This window comes from Cheilinus undulatus, linkage group 6 (genome assembly GCF_018320785.1).
Source record: "Cheilinus undulatus linkage group 6, ASM1832078v1, whole genome shotgun sequence".
Taxonomy (NCBI): Eukaryota; Metazoa; Chordata; class Actinopteri; order Labriformes; family Labridae; genus Cheilinus; species Cheilinus undulatus.
In genome coordinates, this window is record NC_054870.1 from 19,653,725 (window position 1) to 19,673,489 (window position 19,765).

At 38.3% G+C, this 19,765-nt stretch overlaps 1 protein-coding gene across 1 annotated transcript; it reads right to left on the reverse strand.

The window, feature by feature from the left end:
* Positions 1-3,978: 3,978 nt before the first annotated feature.
* Positions 3,979-8,689, reverse strand: si:ch1073-126c3.2 (uncharacterized protein LOC555816 homolog). Its single transcript, XM_041788886.1, has 6 exons — positions 8,549-8,689; positions 8,343-8,428; positions 8,062-8,176; positions 4,692-4,804; positions 4,457-4,571; positions 3,979-4,249 (listed from the first exon to the last, which is right to left on the reverse strand). The coding sequence occupies exons 1-6, from the start codon at positions 8,589-8,591 to the stop codon at positions 4,068-4,070; spliced, it is 654 nt and encodes a 217-aa protein (XP_041644820.1). The 5' UTR covers positions 8,592-8,689; the 3' UTR covers positions 3,979-4,067.
* Positions 8,690-19,765: the final 11,076 nt, after the last annotated feature.

Sequence of the window (19,765 nt, forward strand, 5' to 3'; positions counted from 1 at the left end):
AATAAAACCATCTAATAACTACAGGGTTAACCTGTAGGTTGAGGAGCTTCTCAAGCAGATGAGTTCTGACAGTATCAAAAGCAGAACTAAAGTCTGCAAGTAAAAGAAGTAAAAGATGAGACACGCTGAGAACCGCATCCTCAGTACTACGACCCTTCCTATATGCCAAGTGTAGAGGGCCAAGATGAGGAGATATTACAGGTATAATTATATCAACAATGACTCTCTCAAAACGTGTGTGTAGAGCATGAATGAATGTTTACTTGCAACATCTTTGCCTTACTTCAGCCCCAGTTTTTGGCCCAAACATGCCTAAAAACATCCGTAAATAACCTCTCAGGTGTTCTTAGATGTTAAAACTCACAGCAGCTTAAAGCTTCCTCATCCTTAATAGACTTTCTGGTTCATAAATTGTTAAACCCTGATGAAACCATTTTTCTCACCAAGGCTTTCTTTGTTTTGCATTTAACATTGCAGATTGCTCTGGGCAATCGATGCACATTTTGTAGTCAATTATCAGTGAATTGTATTTTTAGACAGTAGACCAATGTCAAAATCTTCAACCACCACGTGGAGCAAGTAAGATTTTCAGCAAGGTTGTCTCTTCCCCTTTTAATACACACTTCTCCTTGACCATAGCTAAAGCCAAGTGTTTAAGAGGCCCAGCCTTGGAAAGACAAATCAACTCTGCCAAATTCAAGTGAACTCCACCAACAATGCGGTTGCATGCTTTCCTTGAAAGTTTTCTTTTTGGAACCAGGCTGCAGAGATTTATGCCTTGTAAGCATTAAAAGGCTGTAGAGAGAGATCCATTGCTTATGTTTGGCAAGGAAGCCTGGCTCAGAGTTGAGACTTCATCTAAACACAGTAGCAAGATGTGGTCAAGATCAGAGCACAACAAACTTGAAAAATTAATTTATTGATGGTAATGTTGAACTGGTAAAGAGCCCACACTTAATACTGCCTCAAAAAAGCATTGTGATATTAGTAAAAAGAGAATGGCTTTTGGAGGTAAAGGCTTCAGAAAATCTAGCTCTCATCATTTCTCTGAAGCACTGTGAATCACAAACCTGGAGGAACAAGTGGAGAGGAGATTTTTTTTGTGTGCATTTGTTGCCATCTTCTGGTAGATGTGTGACATTACAGTTCCCCACTGTGAATTTCTTATTCCACAGACTGTTATTCCCATAATTGATGATTAGACGGTCTGCTGGTCTGCACCAGAGGGTCATTCAGTGGGTCATTTTGTCTCTGATTAGAGTGATTCCTAATAGAATGACGGTGAATGTCAATGACTACCTAATGAGATCCTGCAATCTCGTTTTGACTTTTTAACCCTGACCTCAGTGAATTACGTCTGGATGTGTTAGCAAAAAACTAAGAGCAGACAAAGCAGTCCATTTGGTAGAGTGGTTCAGATCATTTAAACTGTTGCTCACCTTGTCATTAAAAACATAAATAGTGAATGCTACCTAATTGAAGGAGTGACTGCAGTGAAGATCGAAATCAGAGCATGAGTGGGCTGTTTATGCCTCTTCTTGCTGTTTTTCTGCAGGGAAACATCACCTTTAATCTAAATTGATTCTGTCTGAATACCTCCATGATGCCCGAAGTATTACAGATGTTTGTCAGCTGTCATTACACACAATTTCCCATCAAAGACTTCACCAAGTAAAGTTTCTCTTGCTATAGTTTAATGTTTAGAGGTAAGACCTAAATGTCCTCTTTATTTTTAACTGACTTATATGGAAAGGTAACTAGGACTGGGTAATTAATCATTAATTAGATCAAAACCACAGTATGGCATGCTGCAATTTTCAAATCGCAGACAGTGCAATATTTCTTTAACGTGAATTGTGTCAAAATACCAGCTTGATACTAGCCTTTTTCTTTTTTATGTTCTTCACGTTTTGCAAAAATTCAAGTGTCTTTTTTATTTTTATTTTTTTACAAAAGTCCTACTTCTGTTGTTCATGTACATGTTTTTCTTCATCAGAATGAAAATAATATAAAAGATTATCCCCTTCAATATAGCAATTGATACCAAATTTGCTGTATGAGCCAAAAGTGCAAGAAGATATATTTTCTAATCATTCATCCCTAGTTTAACTTATCTAATATTGTGCTTGCCATAATATAGAAGGATTTCTTGCTTATGATTGTATAACAACACATGAGATGAGGAACCTAAAACTAATCACATAATATCTCAATATTGGGGGGGTGCAATAAGTATATTTTTGCAAATATTTCAGCCCTTATGGTAACAAAATAAAAGCATCTTTATAGGTGATGCACCAAATTTTATGTATCTCAATTGAAGCAATCCCAGAATTCAGAACCTATCTGTTACCAACAGGAGGACTTTTACCTTTTATTAGCCCTCAACTTTTATCCTTTGTCTCATGATTTTCTTTTTCAACTGAAAAAAGTGCCACACATAAAGGAGAGAGTTGTAGCTCTGAAAACACCAAAAAAAAAAAACAACTGAATTTCACTCTTAAAATGTAATTGTGTAAAGCCATCTTTCTCACAGCATGAGGCGGGCCTCCACTGGGGAGTGCCAGAGGACTTCAGGAGAAGTGTGGTGTGAGAAAGACCAGGAAAGAAAGGGATTTGCTTAGCTAGCTTCTGTCGTGCATGGGGCAAAATGTAAATGAATAAGGGAGTTTAACCACAACTATCTAAAGTTAATCCTGGCAAATGAAAGCATGATACCATGTAAACTAAAGCATCATATTGAGACTAAGCACCCAAGTTCTGGGACCAAGCCAATGAGGAAATGAAGGAAATGCAGTCACAGAAAACAATCATCTGCATTTACAGCACTCAAAGGCAAGAGCTGTGCAAGGCTGACAGAGGATGATTTGCAGTCAGTTCTTTCCACAGTGTAGGAATGGGGAAGAAAGTGGTAATATGGTATCCCAGAGTATTAAAAAAATAACCACGCTATTGCTTTCATTACCATCATGAAGACTGGGATGTGTAGTGAGTGCATGATTAAAATAAATGCCTCAAGCGTGTGTGTCATTTTCTAGCAGCAGCATCACTGCTTGTGTAATGATGTCTGTTGTTATTCGTCAAACAACAAATCTGTAATAAAAAGGGTTCACTATCTGGATGTGCTTATGTTTGGTTATACAAAGGAGAGACGTTTTGTCATCATTATCCTTTATCATAAGGCTTGTCCTCTGGCTTCCCACAGGACAAAATTTTATTTTTTCTATTCCTGAGAATGGGCCCTCTCCTGCTGTGATTTACTTAGGATGTGAGAGCATGTGTGTTGGATCAATAGCTGCCTGAATAACCATACATCAGTTTGGAGCTGAAATGTGTGCCAAGCTATTATTCACTTCTGATGTTGAAATTATTTAATCATGACAATATTTAAGCCATTTTTTAAATCACTTTTAAAACCCTTTTCACCTCTTTTTCTGCCCATTTTTGCCACTCTAACCCATAAAATTCCGAGGGCCCACCAGCAGGCCAGCAGATTTTTCTGCAACTACTCAGTTATTTACAAAATTTTCACACAGAGTTCACACATCCTGATATTTGTGCACATTATGTCTTAATTCTGAGGCCTTACATTAGTTTCCTAATCAATTATAACAGTGTGCCCATCCACATTGTTATCTTGCATTACCCCAAAAAATATGGCTGTTTTAAGAAAAGGGTTTTACATTAGAAAAGATACGTTGTACTACAGAAGAAATATACCTAATTATTTTTTTTATTTTGCTTTGACAAGGGTAGCTATTATAAAGGTCAAAAATAAAATATGATTATCAAAGCTTAACTTTACAATGGACCATGATTTTGCTGACCTCAATGGGCCCCCAATTTGGCTGGGCCCCAGAAAGCTCTCCCCTTTATCCCCTCATATGGGCATCCTTGGACACTGCTTAAAAGAAAGTGCTTAGCTGTCTTACAGGAGCTGAAAAAAACAATATTTAATAACCAGGCACATCTATTGCAGAAACTTCTGACAAAGCTTTATTTCTTTGTGTGGCTCAGGGGAATTGACACACTACAACTTTTATGAATTTTACCATATTTGTTTTTAATCACAGTCCTCCACATACTAGACACTCAAACTGTGGCGTCCCATCTATTCCCTGACTTATCAGCTCAGTGGTAAATTGCTGAATTATGCTCTTCTGCCGTTTGATGTTGCCCTTGGTTGTCAGGCAGTCCTGGTCCCTGGGAAAATAGGCTGATGGTACCCCAGAAATTTGAAAAGGAGACTCTGGAAAGTGGGAAAGATATGTCAGCTACATAAGTTAACATCCAACATAAAGTTCCACTGTATAAATATGTAATGAGTTTTTTTGTGTACAGACAGTTTAAATCATTAAAAAGTCATCAATCGTAACTGGAGTGAAGAAATCAAGAGTTCACATGAAGACAGCTGGAGCTGAAGTTCACCACAGGATCAACTGTAAAAGAGCCTTACCGTTACACACAGCCAGTTTGTTTCCTCCTATGTACTGAGTACTCCATTTATATCTTGTCTGCTCGCTGCATTCATCGTATACACGACCCCTCCTAATGAAACCAAAGTCATAACCCTGTGGGGAAAGAAAAGTATTTCATTTTCTCTTTCTGTGTTAAGAAGTATCGTCAGTATAGTGCCTGTTTTATTTTAACATGTTATTATTAGTAAATGATAAGTTGTATAGAGCACTTACATAGTTGCAAAGAGGTTTGCAGTAGCGCTTGTTATTAACAGAGACACATGCCAAACCTCCATTGTCAGGAACCTCAGCCGCAGAGCAATTTTTTGGCTCAGCACCTTCGCAGTCTGTAAATCAATTATGAAACTAAATTTAAATGTAGAAGATAAAACATGTTCTTCTGCACCAGTGATAGAGCCTGGAGGCTGACTTTTTCAAGTTGACCATCCTTCTTAGCTATTGTAATGAATGTGATATCACAAGAATACTTTGACAAATTTTTATAAAGCTTTGCATGGATGTCTATTCTGACTCAAGAATGAACTAGTTAGAATTTGGAGGCTAAAGGTCAAAGTCAATGTCATGGGGCATCATGTTCATCCCTTGCAATCCAGGCTTTTCTTGTGAATGCAATCACGGTGATTTTCTAAAAATTTTTCAAAAATATTTATCCTTACTCAAGGATAAAGTGATTCGATTTTGGAGATCATGGGTCAAGGTAAAGATACTCTTGCGTGGCTTGCTTATAACATTTCTACCACAGAAAACACCACAGCCCTTCTTTTTGATCCACTGCTGTACTTCACTGTCTGGCAACTGGAAACTTCACAGAGGCATACAGTATAAATGCCTGGACATTAGCTCTGGTTATCATTTTTCCCTGTTGGATTTTCGTCCCTTCTAAATCAGGACTAAACCCCAAGTGCTGTACCTGTGACACTGGATTTTAGGAAATATGGACCTACCTGAACAAGAAAACCACTCTTTATTGGGTTTATTTTATAAATATAGATCCAGGTCTTCTGGGAAACGTTTACTTTCTGTTCCCTGAATCAGAGAAGCAGCGTGAGATAGCTTATAATTTTAAACATTCTCTTTTTGGAAGTGGACTGGCTGCAGACCGTTACTCTGACAGCCCCTCCTACAGACTGTTCATCTGAGACACTGAATATCTTAGAAAGAAAGTGCCGTAATTTGCCAGTACAATATACTTTCAGTTTTAGATTTGTTTTTAAATTCAGCTTTATTCATAAACAAAGTCTAGCAGTTAAATTTGTTAAATAACCACATTGCAAACATTTCAGACAAAGCAACATTTTGTGAATAAAATAGTGGGAAAGGTAAAGGGGCTGGGAATAAATTATATATAACCCTGTTTCAGAAGTAGATATGAACAGTAGCTTTGTTATCTTTAGCTAAAGCTAACATAGCTATGCTAGTGTAACACAGTTAGAAAGGTCTGGGTTAAATCCAGCTAAATGGCACAACACTGACACCTACTGTCCTAAAGTGTAACTGCAGTTCTGTCCCACGGTAGATATGGCAGAGCATTGTGGGTAATTCCTTCACAGCGAGGAAATTAATGCAGGAAAACGTGTCTGTAAATGCCTGTGAGAATGTATGCTTAAGTTATATTATAAATGCTCATACTAATTGAGATGGCTGTACCTAAGTTATTGTTTATATTTTAACTTTATTTTCGCCATGTTTATGTAAAGTTCAGCCTTTGGTTTTGTCTGTTTTATCGCTTTAAAAAGATCCCTAATATGCGCTAGCTAACATTAGCATTGTGCTGTCTACAGGCTGCTGTATATGCTGTTACCTAGAGAAGTCATCATTATACCCTGTTGCTTTGTTGCACATGCAGGTATGTTGCACTGTGCTGTAAGTTATGAATATTGTGGTTTATAAAACAGCAAGTTTTATTATTTTTATGCTGTTAGCCTTTTGTACTGTTAAAAAAGTATGATGTAAAAAGCAAGTTATAAAGGACAATGTATATATTTATTCTAATAAATTATTTCCATAAATTTTAGTGTCTTATATTAATGCTTTTTTTGATTGATAAAGTATTACATCTGTATTTTATTGTATTATTTTTTGATTAGTAGTATCTCTCTACATGTTCTTGATGTCATATGTTTATTTATGCCTATACAATAACCGAGGATAAAAACATGTTGTTTTTGGGTTTGTTCATTCAAGCAATTTTTGTGGCCACAAAGAAGAAGAGGGCTGTATTTTTTTGTTTTTTTTTAAACTGTGCAGAAATGTTCACCCTGACTCAAAGATTACCCAATTAGATATTGGAGGTTATACAACAAAGGTCAAGATCATTGGGCCTCATGTTCATGAATTGTTATCCAATGTAATATTTGGTGAATGAGAGTGACTTTTTGTAAACTTTCCATGAATGTCCACTAGGATTCAAGAATGAATTGATTAGATTTTGAGTGTACGAGGTCAAGGACATTGGGCCCTTTCCTTTGACATTTCTATGAATTACACCACCATAAAGCCCCCCCCGTGGAGGCATATAACCACCACACCATAATTATAGTAAACTTCTTTGCTGTGTATTTTAATGTTTTTTTGTTTTTATAAAAACGTTTCCTTGCCTTGTGTACAAGAAAAACAAGTAATTACTACAACCTTAACGAGCTAATCACCAATTAGAATATTATCACCATCTTAGTGATGATAGCATCTTCAGTAGGACTATCTCTTTGTCTTTCAGGCAGTATTCACTCAATATAGCTTTAGATTTTACATGCCAAGACAAATGGAATTAAGTATTGTGGGAAATAATGGTGAAAAAAGCTTAATTTAACTGGAAGCAAAGACCTCATCTCAAACAAAATTATTTTTGATATCCAATCTCACATTCATCACATCTGGGCTGGACTACTGATATTCTTTGTATGCAGGTTTGGAACTGTCTTTGCTGCAATGTTCTCAGCTTGGCAAAATACTGCCTCATACTTGCTAATTGAAATAATAGGAAGCCAAATAACACTACACCTTTTTTGGCCTGACTGCAGTGACTACCTGTCCAGTGCACCTGAGAATCTTTTTCTTTATGTTGACTGTAAAAATAATACTACATACTCAAAAATCATACACTTTTTCCTCATTCTGTTTACTCTTTGTTTGTTTTCCCATGTGTAACACTTACTGCAATATTAATCTGACTGCTTTTTCCATCTATTTTTGTTCAAACTAGAATGAATATAAAACAAAATTCTGCTGTGTATATTGTGCAAACAAAGGTGTTATCCTGATCAATATCATGTCATCTTATTATCTTAGAAAACACTGTTGTGATGAAAGACAACTCTTTCAGTTCAAACAAGCCAGAAAAAGTGCAAAAACACAGAAGTAACTTTTTCAAAAAAAATAAAGAAACAAAATCAGATTTCTTTCCCTCAAACTGTTCTCTCTACCTCGGAAACTTAAGGCACTTAAACCAAACTCAGATAAACTTTCTAAGAAGTTTGAAGGAGTGCCAGAGGAAAGATAACATTTCATTGAAGGAGTTACTCTTTTCACAGAGTAATAACAACAAGAATGCACTCAGACACATTTTTCTGGCTCATGCTCCTACCACTCAGCTGCTGCTTATGCAGAATACCAGTCAGATTCCTCATGGAGAGCAGAAGTGAAGCTGTCTGATGTGCACTCAAAGTAAATGGCAGGTTGTCACTGCACTCTGCTGTCACCTGTTGGTTCACATTTGACACAAACCTTGTTATTCCTCCATCGTATATGTGGCATTACACATACTTAAAACACAATACTTAAGCATTAAATATGGACTGATTAGATGTGGGAAAACATAGCTCATGATATAGCACCTTTCCTGGATATTCCCCATCAATGGTTTACCTTAAGATTTGAAGATAGTTGCTCTAATACATCTGCACTGCAGCTCTGAGGAATTGTGCTATCTTGGGATGCAGAGAACGACAAGACTGCAAGCAAACACACAAACATATTTTATCCATCTGATTATTTTTGCCTCCTTCGGCATACATGTATCTCTCTTTGCGTGAGATTTCTTGAAACGCAGTAAAAGAAAACCTTGATGTTACCTGATAGCAAGCAAAGCCAAATGAGTGCTCCTTTTAATGCCATGTTTCCAGAATTTGAATTTCTCTGACCAAAAGCTGAAGGCAGAAAGCAGAGACAGATGAATTTATTGACTCTGTGAGGACAAAGTTTCCAGAATTGGCCAATTTTATGGTCTGTAGCCAAGAATGGAGTCACTTTTTTGCCCACATTTCACAAACTACCACTTCCAATCAGTGGTGTAACATGGACTTTGGCTCTGCAGAGATGGCTTTCATAACGCTGCAAGTGCAACTCTGTTTTTTATTTGTTTTGATGCACTGATTCTGTCCTGCTTTCCTGGTAAATAACAAGTCACTGTTGCACTCTGTACTGTCTGTCCCTGCTCTGTACTGCTGGTGGAGCTGGTAGTACACGCTAACTTGTGTAATTGTACTTTGGAATGTTTGTCTTCACACAGGTTGTCACTGCCATCTCCTAGTTGTGAGCCCATGATGAAGCCAAATGTCTATGAAACCTACACAAGCATGCACACTTGCACACAGCAGACACACTGGGTGACTCAGTGTCAGTCAATAAGTTGGGCTGAGAAGGATGACTGTGTAAATAATTCACTGTGGATGTTATTCATTATGGATGTCTGACAATCTGGGAGAGAATGAATTATTGAAGCTTTTAGAAAAAACGTCGTTGAAGCTCATTAACTTGGAGAATTGCCTTTTTATGTTTGATTTGACGAACAAAGATTAGTTCTCAAAACAGACCTCTGGAGCTGTCATTATGTTCCCAGCGACGAGTCCTCTTATGTACTCACATTCTGTCTTTTTGTCTTTAATTCCTCTCTGGTGATCAAAGAAGAAAGAGAAAGTCTTCAATTTCATAAAGACATTAACAATATACTGATTGTAGGCCTACATTTCATAGTGAATTGGATGATTGCATGCATGTGTAGATGGGAGGAATTAAGATAATATAGGCTTTTATGTGTTCAGAAAAAAGAATTCAAGGTTTTTTTGTTTTTTTGTGTGGTGGTAAAGCCCAAAACAACATGGGTATGCTGGTATATATTGTATAATTTTTGTGCGTAACATTGGACAAGATATCCACATTAAGTTTGACAAATCATAAGCCTGGTTCTTGTTAGCTCTGCTATCATTTGCTTTTTTGTCTTTATTGCTTCCCTTTTGTTTACCTCTGTTATAATATGTATCAGTTTTACTGCTTTTACAGTTTTACAGCTCATTTTACCTCGCTTTACTGTCTGTGTTTGCCCTCTTATTTACATTTTACTGCTTTTTCTCATTTATCTCCTGTTTTGTTTTTACTCCTCCTTGTTTCTCTTTTAATTTCTCATGTTTTAATTCTGGTCCTCTTGGTCTCAGCCTGTGCAGCTGGGTTCCTGCATTGCCTGGGTTCCTATTGTTCCTATTGTTTTATGGTACTTGGTGTGTGTGTCTTGCCTGCATCCTGATGATGTACATGATGTCTTAGTTATGTAGAATGGCTTCATGTCTGCACCATGATTGATATCTGTGATGTCTTAGTTTGCATGGCTTCACATGACATCTAGGTTTTGATGTATATTGATCTTGATGAATTACTATCTCATCCATATTCCTGTTTAGTTTCTTTAAATGTGTGGATTCTGCTGATGTTGTCTGCATGTCACGTTCTGTCTTCTTATCTTTTCTTTGGGTTGTTGCTTTGTTCTTCTGCTTGCTTCTGCGCTTGTCAAAGCACTTTGTAAACCCATGTTTTTAAAAGTGCTATACAAATAAAGTTATTATTATTATTATTATTATTATTATTATTATTATTATCATTTACCAGTGTAATTTAAACTGAATCCTACTGTGTCTATGAAAAGTATTCAACCCTTTGGATGTTTTACCCTTGTATTGATTTGATAAATCAATCATGGTCAATATAATTTGGCTTTTTTGACCAAGAAAATACACCAAAAAATGTTGAAGTGAAAACAGATTTCTACAAAGTGAAGTCAATTTAACAAAAATATGTACAGTAAAATAAGTGACTGCAACTAGTTCAACAGATGTCCAGCCAAAGCGTGCTAGCAGTTTCACAATCTGTGAAATGGGGATTAGCTGAGTGCAGTGAATGTGTCTCGTGTCACTGTAGCATAAAGACACTTGTGTCTGAAAGGTCCAGTCACTTGTTAATCAATATTCCTGGTATAAATCTGCCTAGATCAGACCATCCTCACAAACTGAGTGACCGTTCAAGAAGGGGACTCTGCATACATCAACCATTCAAACATTAACCCCTTTACTTATAGTATTAAGTGAAGTCTTTAAGGGCTTTGAGACACTGCAACAAAAGCCAGATATCGTTCATCATTTTATTTTAAGATGCATTCCAATATATCAGAGCTGTCTTAATGAAGACAATGCTAGCAAAGTAAAAACAGTGCTATTTGTTCATATAAGCCAGTGATTGACTTGCCAACAGACAGTTTTAACCTCAATTGTGCATTCATTGTCAAACTCTTCAAACACTCCTGAACACACACATATGAATCCAACTCTTCAAGACAGAGCAGAAACCCAAACCTTAAACCTTTGCATGTGAAGCAAGCTAGCTAGCAAGGCAACTTAAGCAGCCGTACCAAACCAAACATGTTGATGTATCGAGCATTTTCAACTGTTGAAAGGGGACAAGAAATTACAGCTAGTGTTGTACTCAAGACCACACTATCTGAGAACGACTTGCCCGAGACCAGATTGCACCGAGACCAAGACAAGACCAAGACTTTTGGAAGTCAAGACAAGCCGAGACCGAGACAGGACCAAGACCATAAAAATCAATTACATAAAAACATGACAAGGTTGAACAGTTAAAGAGCATTCTCTTTTTAATTTTAGTTTTCTTTTTATTCAATTTGACAGATAAAAACAAGGTGTCTGCAAGTCTTTCAAAGCACAGCATGCAAAGATCTCAAATTTTAACAAATTTGTTCAACTAAATTCTTGTAAAAAATAAATCCTATATGTATTTAAAAGTCACTGACAAGTCCAGAATTATTTCAAATATCTAAAAACAAGATGTTTATCTAGATTTATCAGGTGAATGAGGCTTAAAGTAAATGTTCAGAGGTATTTCTGACTAGAAATAAGATGGACTGATGTCTGAGTTTTTGTAGATAAAGCTATTTGTTGTTTTATCAGGTGCTTCTCCTTATTATCAAATCAGTGAAGTCAAAGAACAGCAGATCAGTGCTGGTCCCGACTGATCATGATGGAAAATCCTGAGTCCGGCCAGTCTGAGACCAAGACAAGACCAAGTGAAACTGCTCTTGAGTCTGAGACAAGACCAAGACATTCAAAATCAGCAAGACTGTTCTCGAGTACTACAGCACTAATTAACCAATCACGGCTGTATTGAGTCGAACCATTCTGCAGCTCAATTCCTCCCCCTCCCTCTCCTACTACTATTGTCCATACACTACTGTGACTATCTGGTGTCATCTTTAAAATAAATTCAGCTTTTTGCATTTAACGTCATCTGCTTTAGGGAGCTCTCGTATGAAATTAAAAGTGTGTTCTCTAAAGCTTTATGTGTTTTTTGTGTAAATTTGGTTGAATGTTTTCCAGGTTGTGGAACCTGGTTCTTATGCTTATACAGTGACACCAGTTTTTCCTCTGGTCCTTGGCCCCACCATTAGACCCTGGATACATATAAAATGAGAGGGAGGTGTAAAAGAGGCGTTGTGATGATGCTAGATGATGATTATTTGGTAATTAATTCAAAATTAAAATGATCATAATCTGAAAGAATCTTCCCTAACTAGATACGTTACAGTCCGTTTACAGCATGTCTTGGGTAATACTAAGCATATGTGACAGCTATAAATATAAAATAAGTCATTATGAGAGCCAGTCTTTACTTGGCAGAAAAATGTACAGTAACTGATAATGTTTGTTTTCTCTTGCTCCTGCCTATCTAGAGTTACGACTTCAACTACTGCTAAGTGGTTTTTGCCGTTTAGCTGAAATGCTGACAAGTCAATGAAAACCCTGCATGATAAACTCCCACATTAAGCTGTGAGGGGACCTATAGGGTCTCTTATGGTGCTGTTGGGAGCATTTGGTGGTATGATTTTCAGTTTCCCTTGTTCCATTTGTGAAGGGAAACCTCTATTGTATGATGACACATTTCTTTTCTGGTAGAGTGGTCCCACCAGGATGACAGTACTCCCATCCATTAAGTAGGAGGGATAATGCATGATTTGTGCAGCATGGAAATGATTCTGTTCAACAGCCTGACATTCAGAGTAACCAGCTCAACCAAAAAGAACACCCATAGGGGATTGCTCTAACACTCTCCACAATTACCCATAAAACAAAAGAGGACATATCTAATGGAAGAATGGATATCTGATCAAATTCACAGGACGGTACTTATGAATATTTAAGTTCTTTTCGCACAAATTAGGATGTATGGTGTCTGTTATGGAGCTTCACACAAGAGAAAACAGTGATGTTACCTGATTAAATAGTCATAATTTTGTTGGTTAAGATTACTTTGTTTGGGTAGATTTGTTTTGCAGCCAGCAAGATGACATCTATTACAACCACAGGCAGTTTTACCATCAGGCTAAAGTAGCCATCTTTCCTGGGTTCTCATGCACCATGAGGTCTCCAGCATTGGCCAAAATAGGCATCAATCTGAGGTAAACATCAACATTTTTTCAGTAATTAAGATGAATGTTTAGAATGTAAATAAGGTGCCCAGCATGCATAATCAAGCCCATTTTAAAAATCCTGGGATGGCCCCCTACTGCTAAATGTGCAAACATTGCTACAGCTTGTCAAGTTCAGTGATAGCAGCAGGAACAAAGCTGCTTTTGTACTACTATGTTCTGCACCTCGGGACTTAAATCCTCCGCCCAGAGGGAAGAAGTTGATAATCACTTTGCAAAGAAAGGGAGTTACTGTTTAAGACTGGCTGTCTGCTGTAATTGTTGAGCATACAAGGACGCTGGGAAACACTGTGAATCATAAATCCGCCAACTAAACCTTAAATCTGGTTTAAGGAATTCCTATCTTCTGAAGATTTATGACCAAAGCAGGACACCAAAGAAAAAGCCCAGATTGGGGGAGCAGGTGGCCTAGTGGTTAAATGCGCTCCCCATGTACGCGGGCGGCCCGGGTTCAAGTCCAGCCTGAGGCCCTTTACCACATGTCTCTTCCCCACTCTTGACCCTGTTTCCAACTCTATCCACTGTCCTCCTCTATCTAATAAATGCTCAAAAATAAATCTTAAAAAAAAAAAAAAAAAAGACCAGATTGATTCAATGGGAGCACAATAATGCATAGTCATCACAGATGATCAATGTGAAAGAACTAGAGTTTCCATTAACAAAACAAATGCTGCCGAGCCTTTTAACACAGCTTTACATCTAGCTCCAAAGTTCAGAGCTAAATCAATGATGTTCTAGAGGATTTAATAAGAACACTGGATGGTCTGAACTTTTGATTACAGTGACTTCATTAATGCATTCTTTTCAAAAATCAATTAAATCGTTTTAAGTTTTACGGGTTTTAGAGGTAAGAGTCAACACACCACCAAACAAACTAAGTAAACTTCGGCTTATCTTATATTCATGGTTCCGACTAATAATGAGGGAATCATCTGCAAATTTTACATATCTGTCATATCTGCTCTCTACATAAAAAAACAATACTCTCAGTCACATGACCTACAAGAATACCTGGGGAGGAAAAAGTGTCATGTTTTCTAGAAATTGTGTGGTTGTATATTAAATCATACCCATTCATGTGCCACCAACAAAGCAGTGGGAGCAGACTGGGGTTAAATGTCTCACCCAAGGACATCGACATGGGACAGGGAGCTGGGGATCAAACCCACAACCATCCAATTGCAGGACGGCTGACTCTGCCTACTGAGCAGCAGTCACCACAAGTAACCAGGTTTAAGTTTCTGACAGGAAATTGTATTTACTTTAGCCTCATAGATTAGACTAACCTGGCACGCCAGATGGGAAACCACTCATAGACAGCGATTGGGAAAGGGCAGAGCCTTTGAAAAAAAAAAACCTCAGAGTGTGATTGGATGAATGTTCTGTCTATCACATTTTTATGGGCCAATCAGAGCAACAAAACATGATGTAGCAGCTATGGGGCTGTGTGCCTACGCCCCTACCGTAGAAGTAAGCTCCACAGAGAACTGCGTAATGCCCATGGCAAACCATGGCGACTGTAGACTTGTCAGTACACGACTGTTGTCGTTTTTGAAAAGAAAACGCCTCACTGCTGTTTTTTGTTCTTCTTTTAATGAAGAAATGTTGTCAAGTTCTGATAAAACTGGCACTTCAGCAGCATCCACGCTAAACTCTTCTGCCACAGTTGCACCGGCCTCTTGACGCTGCTTGCTTATGTCACGACTCCACCATGTCCAAAAGTACTGCCCCTTGATGCTGATTGGTCCTGTCACTTTCTAACAGGGCCCAAACACTTCAGACGGGAGGTTTGCAAGATAGATTCGCCAGTAAGAAACACGGACACAGGCGTATCCATCTGCTTTGCAGATTAGACAGTCATCTCTGATCAGCCTGGTATTGACTTCTCACTTCTTAGTTTCAGTTTCTAATGTCTTGTTGACACTGACTGGCATTATTATCAGTGGTATTAATAGGAATTATGGTGTGTACACATAACTTTTAAAGTTTATCTTTGTTATTTATATAAACCTTTTCCCTACAAACATGAATATTCAACAAATAAGGAAGCGTCACATCACTCATCTTGGACACAAGCTCAATCATCCTATTTATAATTGGTACGATTATTTTTCCAGCATTAGATTACCACATTATGAGTGAGCATTCACAGCCCAATTTCTTCAAAAGTTTAATTCCCTTGTTTTCTTTCCTTATTCTTAAACTTATCCTATCATCCACACGCACTTCTACCTCAGCACAGCAGCACTATGTTTGATACATTTCTTTATTAACTGCTCTTGAAGTGTTTATGCTCCCTGTGATCCACATCAGCCACGTCTTTTCAGGATGCAGAGTGTATCAGAAACTATCAAAACACACACACGATTGCAGAGATGGGGGAGAGTCAAGTGATCGTGGAAGCAGATCATATTGATTATGTGTGTTCCTTTGCTGGTTTCTGTTCTGTTTTCCTCATCATCACCGCTGACACCAATCCGTCCATCATCACCTCCAAAAGGGACTCTAACCTTGACAGCGAAATAATAGCAGTATGAATTATCCTTATTTTTATTTATAAAGGATTGTTTATTCATAACGACACCACAATTCTGACAAAACATAAAATCAGCAATAAAATAAAAGAAAGCAATAAACAATAAATCAGTATTAGTATTATTTGTTTCATATTTTGACCTTTTTTACAGCCTACATATATAACCACATAGCAACGTAGAAAAATGTAAATGTAATGTATAGTGCATCATGATTAAGTAGACCTAGAAATGTGATCTCTTTAAATTTTCTCTTTATGCACACAAATATGTTTGTATGTAGGTTTATTGCTCATAATCATATCATATATCCTTGTAAATTGTTTCCTGCATCAGCTGTGTATTTGAGATTTTCAAACTGAATATTTGTTGTTGATAAGGGACAACAGTAGCACAGGGGTTAGCAAGAAGGTCCCTGGTTTGCTTCCCGGTCAGGGCCTCTGTGCAGAGTTTGCATGTTCTCCTTGGCATGCGCAAGTTCTCTCTGGGTACTCTTCCTCATTATATACATACATTATTACTTCAACAATACAACAACTAGAAATAATTATGTATTAAAGAGGCTATTTAGGACTGAATTGATCATGCTGAGCCTTGAGATTCTGGCTTGATCTTAGGTGTGCCCTGGGCAAATAAAGTGAGAAAACCACTGTTGGCTGTCTGTTCCCCCTTCAGCCCACTGTGAAAACCTGCAGCGGCCCCGTACATCAGTCCACCTCTAGCTGCAAACGACTCTCAGATGACTACCCAGATCAACATGTGAATGGTCAACAGAGGCTATAAATTCTCTTCAGTCTCTTCAGACCTGAAGAATTTTGGAGGAGAGGCAAAACATTTTCAAGAACCTCAATCAAATGTTTGACAAATATTTGGATCAGGAGAAGTCTGCTCAGCACTGCTGTCTATGGTAACAGAATAGTGGAGTGTCTATAACATGAATCCACAAACCTCTCTGGGATTCTGTTAAAAAATAACCTGCAGCTTTTTTCCTCGTCTGTTAGTGAATCCAGTAAAACAAACAAAAAACTTTCTTTAAAAACAGAAAAAAAGAATAAACAGCTTTTCTTGCCAGGGGGGCAGTTCAATGAGCATGTGATGTCAAGTTAAAGCTATGAATAAAGGTGACAGCACACACCCTTGTGGTGAACCTGTAGAAGAACACTTTGCTCAAACAAATGGCCATTTACCCTGGGTCTCTGTGTCCTGTTTGTTAAAAAGAAAAAAAGCCATCCTGCCAGATTTTTACTTAGGTCAAAGAGCTCTAAAAGCCTGCACAAACATGATGAAAAAACTTAAAAATAGACAGAGGCTAGGGTCTGTGCAGATACAGATGACATCTAACACACTGAATATTAAAAAAGGGGTTCCCAGGGTTTCTTCTGTTGTTTCCCTTGTATTAAACAGGTATTGGTGTTGTTTTTTCACACTGAAGTTTAAATTCTGGTCTTGTAAAAACCCTTGTAGGCACAGACTCAAAAGTAAAACATGAATACAATCATACAGTGGGCCAACATCCTTACAAACATCAGCACAGACAGACGTACCGCCACCTTTTGTGACTGTGTGGTGTGAAAGTGATGATGAATGGCATGAATGCTGGCGACATGATTTCTCTCTGCCTAACCTTTCTCAAATCCTCCCGACATTCTCCCCACAGCGCTCCTTGTCTACCTCCCTCAGAGGCATTGTACAGAATTAGCCAGGCGTGGAAAACGGCGACTCTGTTGTCAAACGATTCACACAATTGAGCCGCAGACACCCGAGCAGTCTGAGCTAATTGGTATTCAGGAGGATGCTGCACTACCTGTATCAAAGACTTTTTATGTTTTGGAGGATCACTGTGCCTCCAGGGAATGTTTCAATGCAATCACAGCTGATGAATAGCTAATAGCATCTATTAGTTCATTTTAATTACCCCTTTGCTTTCATCACTGAGCTGATTTATTTTCTTAACACACAGAAGCCGCAGCAGTTGCACATCATTTTGGAGGTGCAGCCCACAGCTTTGTTAGAGATTTTGGGAGATTAATGTGCAAATGCCTCTGGAATCAAAGGTTTAACACTGGTTTTCAACTCTGAGCTTGTAATGACACAAACAAACTGAGCTGGTCGGTCAAGTAAGGCTGTCTGCATAAAAATCAAAGGGAAGTGGGAGACAAGTCGGGAAACAGAGTGGTTGAAAGTGGGCATGATAACTCCAGCTGGGCTGTATCAGACATTTGAAGCACAGCAGGAAGCTCCAAAAAGATGCTCTCTTCTCCCGGTCTTCCCTAACCTCAAACTCTAATTTATAAACTACTGACAGAAATGCCTTCCAGTGGTGAGAACATCCTTTGATGACTGTGATAGTTGACTGACAGCTTGGCTAAACTTTTTTTCCCCTTTTTATCCCTCATCTGCCTGTTTCAGAGAACGGCATTTAAACATGGACAGCATGTCTCAACATCCTCTCAGTGTTCTAATGAAAAGCCAAAGTATGCCTCACGATGGGCAATGCCATCTTTTGACATCATTTGGAGACAGAGCCGTAGGGACTGACTAGTGGAGGCACTCTGGCGTGATGCCCTTTCACTACTTAAGCCACTCTTTGTAGAAACAATACACAGTGTTTTCACCCCCTTGGATATTTTATCCTTTAAAGGGGACATATTATGCAAAAATCACTTTTTTAAGCTTTTCTAAAAAGACAAAAGACAAAAAAGACCCCTCATGACCTCATGTGGGGAGTAAGCCCTGCCCCCAGGTTCAGTTGGCCCTCCCGCTTGGAAGAAAGTTCCGCCCTCCTCTCCTGATTCTCCTCTCAGCAGGAGAGCCACATCCATAAGCCCACATTCATTTCCTGAGAGGGGTGTGGTCAGGGGGGGAGTCAGTTAGCTCATTAACATTTAAAGCCACAGACACAGAAATATCTCGTTTTGAGCGGGGCTGAAACAGGGTTTTTAGACATGCAAAAATCCAATACTGGAGTTTTTTTTTATTCAGCAACTTCACAGGCATGTTTTGGGGATGTCTGAGACCAATATAAACTTGTCATAAAAGGGTAAAATATGTCCCCTTTAATCTCTGTACACATACACAAGTGGACACTATATGTTGTGGAACCTCCAATGACTCTTGCGTTAATGTTTATTATATTTCACTAATAATATGTGCACCGCGAAAGCTACATTCTGCAAAATTTCTATTGATGATGATGAAACAGGGCCGGACAGATAGCCTAGTGGTCTAGGGCACTACCCATGTACGCCAATCTAAATTAGTGCATAAAAGCCAAAAAAGTAAGACCCCTAGAATCAATACACATATAATTAACAGAGGCTAATACATCATGGTGTTGGAAGATCAGTAGCAATGGTGTGAAAGACGAGTGGCCCATGCCTCTGGTCCCCGGCAGCATGCTACCAGCTACTGTATATACCACTGAACTTGTGGCACATGCCTTTATACTACTGGTACATATCAGTGTTTCAAAAGTAGAATGCAACACAATAGACCATTTCTGTCCCTACTTTCTCCAACTGTGTAACAGGCTACACCATCACTTAGTCATTCAGTAATACAGTCACTCAAATCAACATGGAGATTGCTCAACACCTACTGAGACAGAGAGACATGCACATACAGAAGCAACAGCCCACAAGAACACACACCAGATGGAGGAATCTATTAATTTATCAAATATTTATAAGATGCAAATGTGAATAAAAAAATGATGATGCTGTCCCTGAACACCTGTTTTCCTACTGGCTTACCAAGCTCTTGTTTACCACCTGTCTCCTTGCAAACTTTCCCCTCTCCTGAACACCAACACATCTGTGACTTTAACACCTGTCTCACTGGAAACTGTTTCCACAGCCTGTTTCTGAGATTTTTTGAGCAGTAAATTTTTTTTCATAAAAAGAAACATTTTATTTTGCCTAAATGTATGCATTTTTTCCCCAGGTGCTTACTTTAGTCATGTCTTTGCATAATGCATCCTGTCTTTC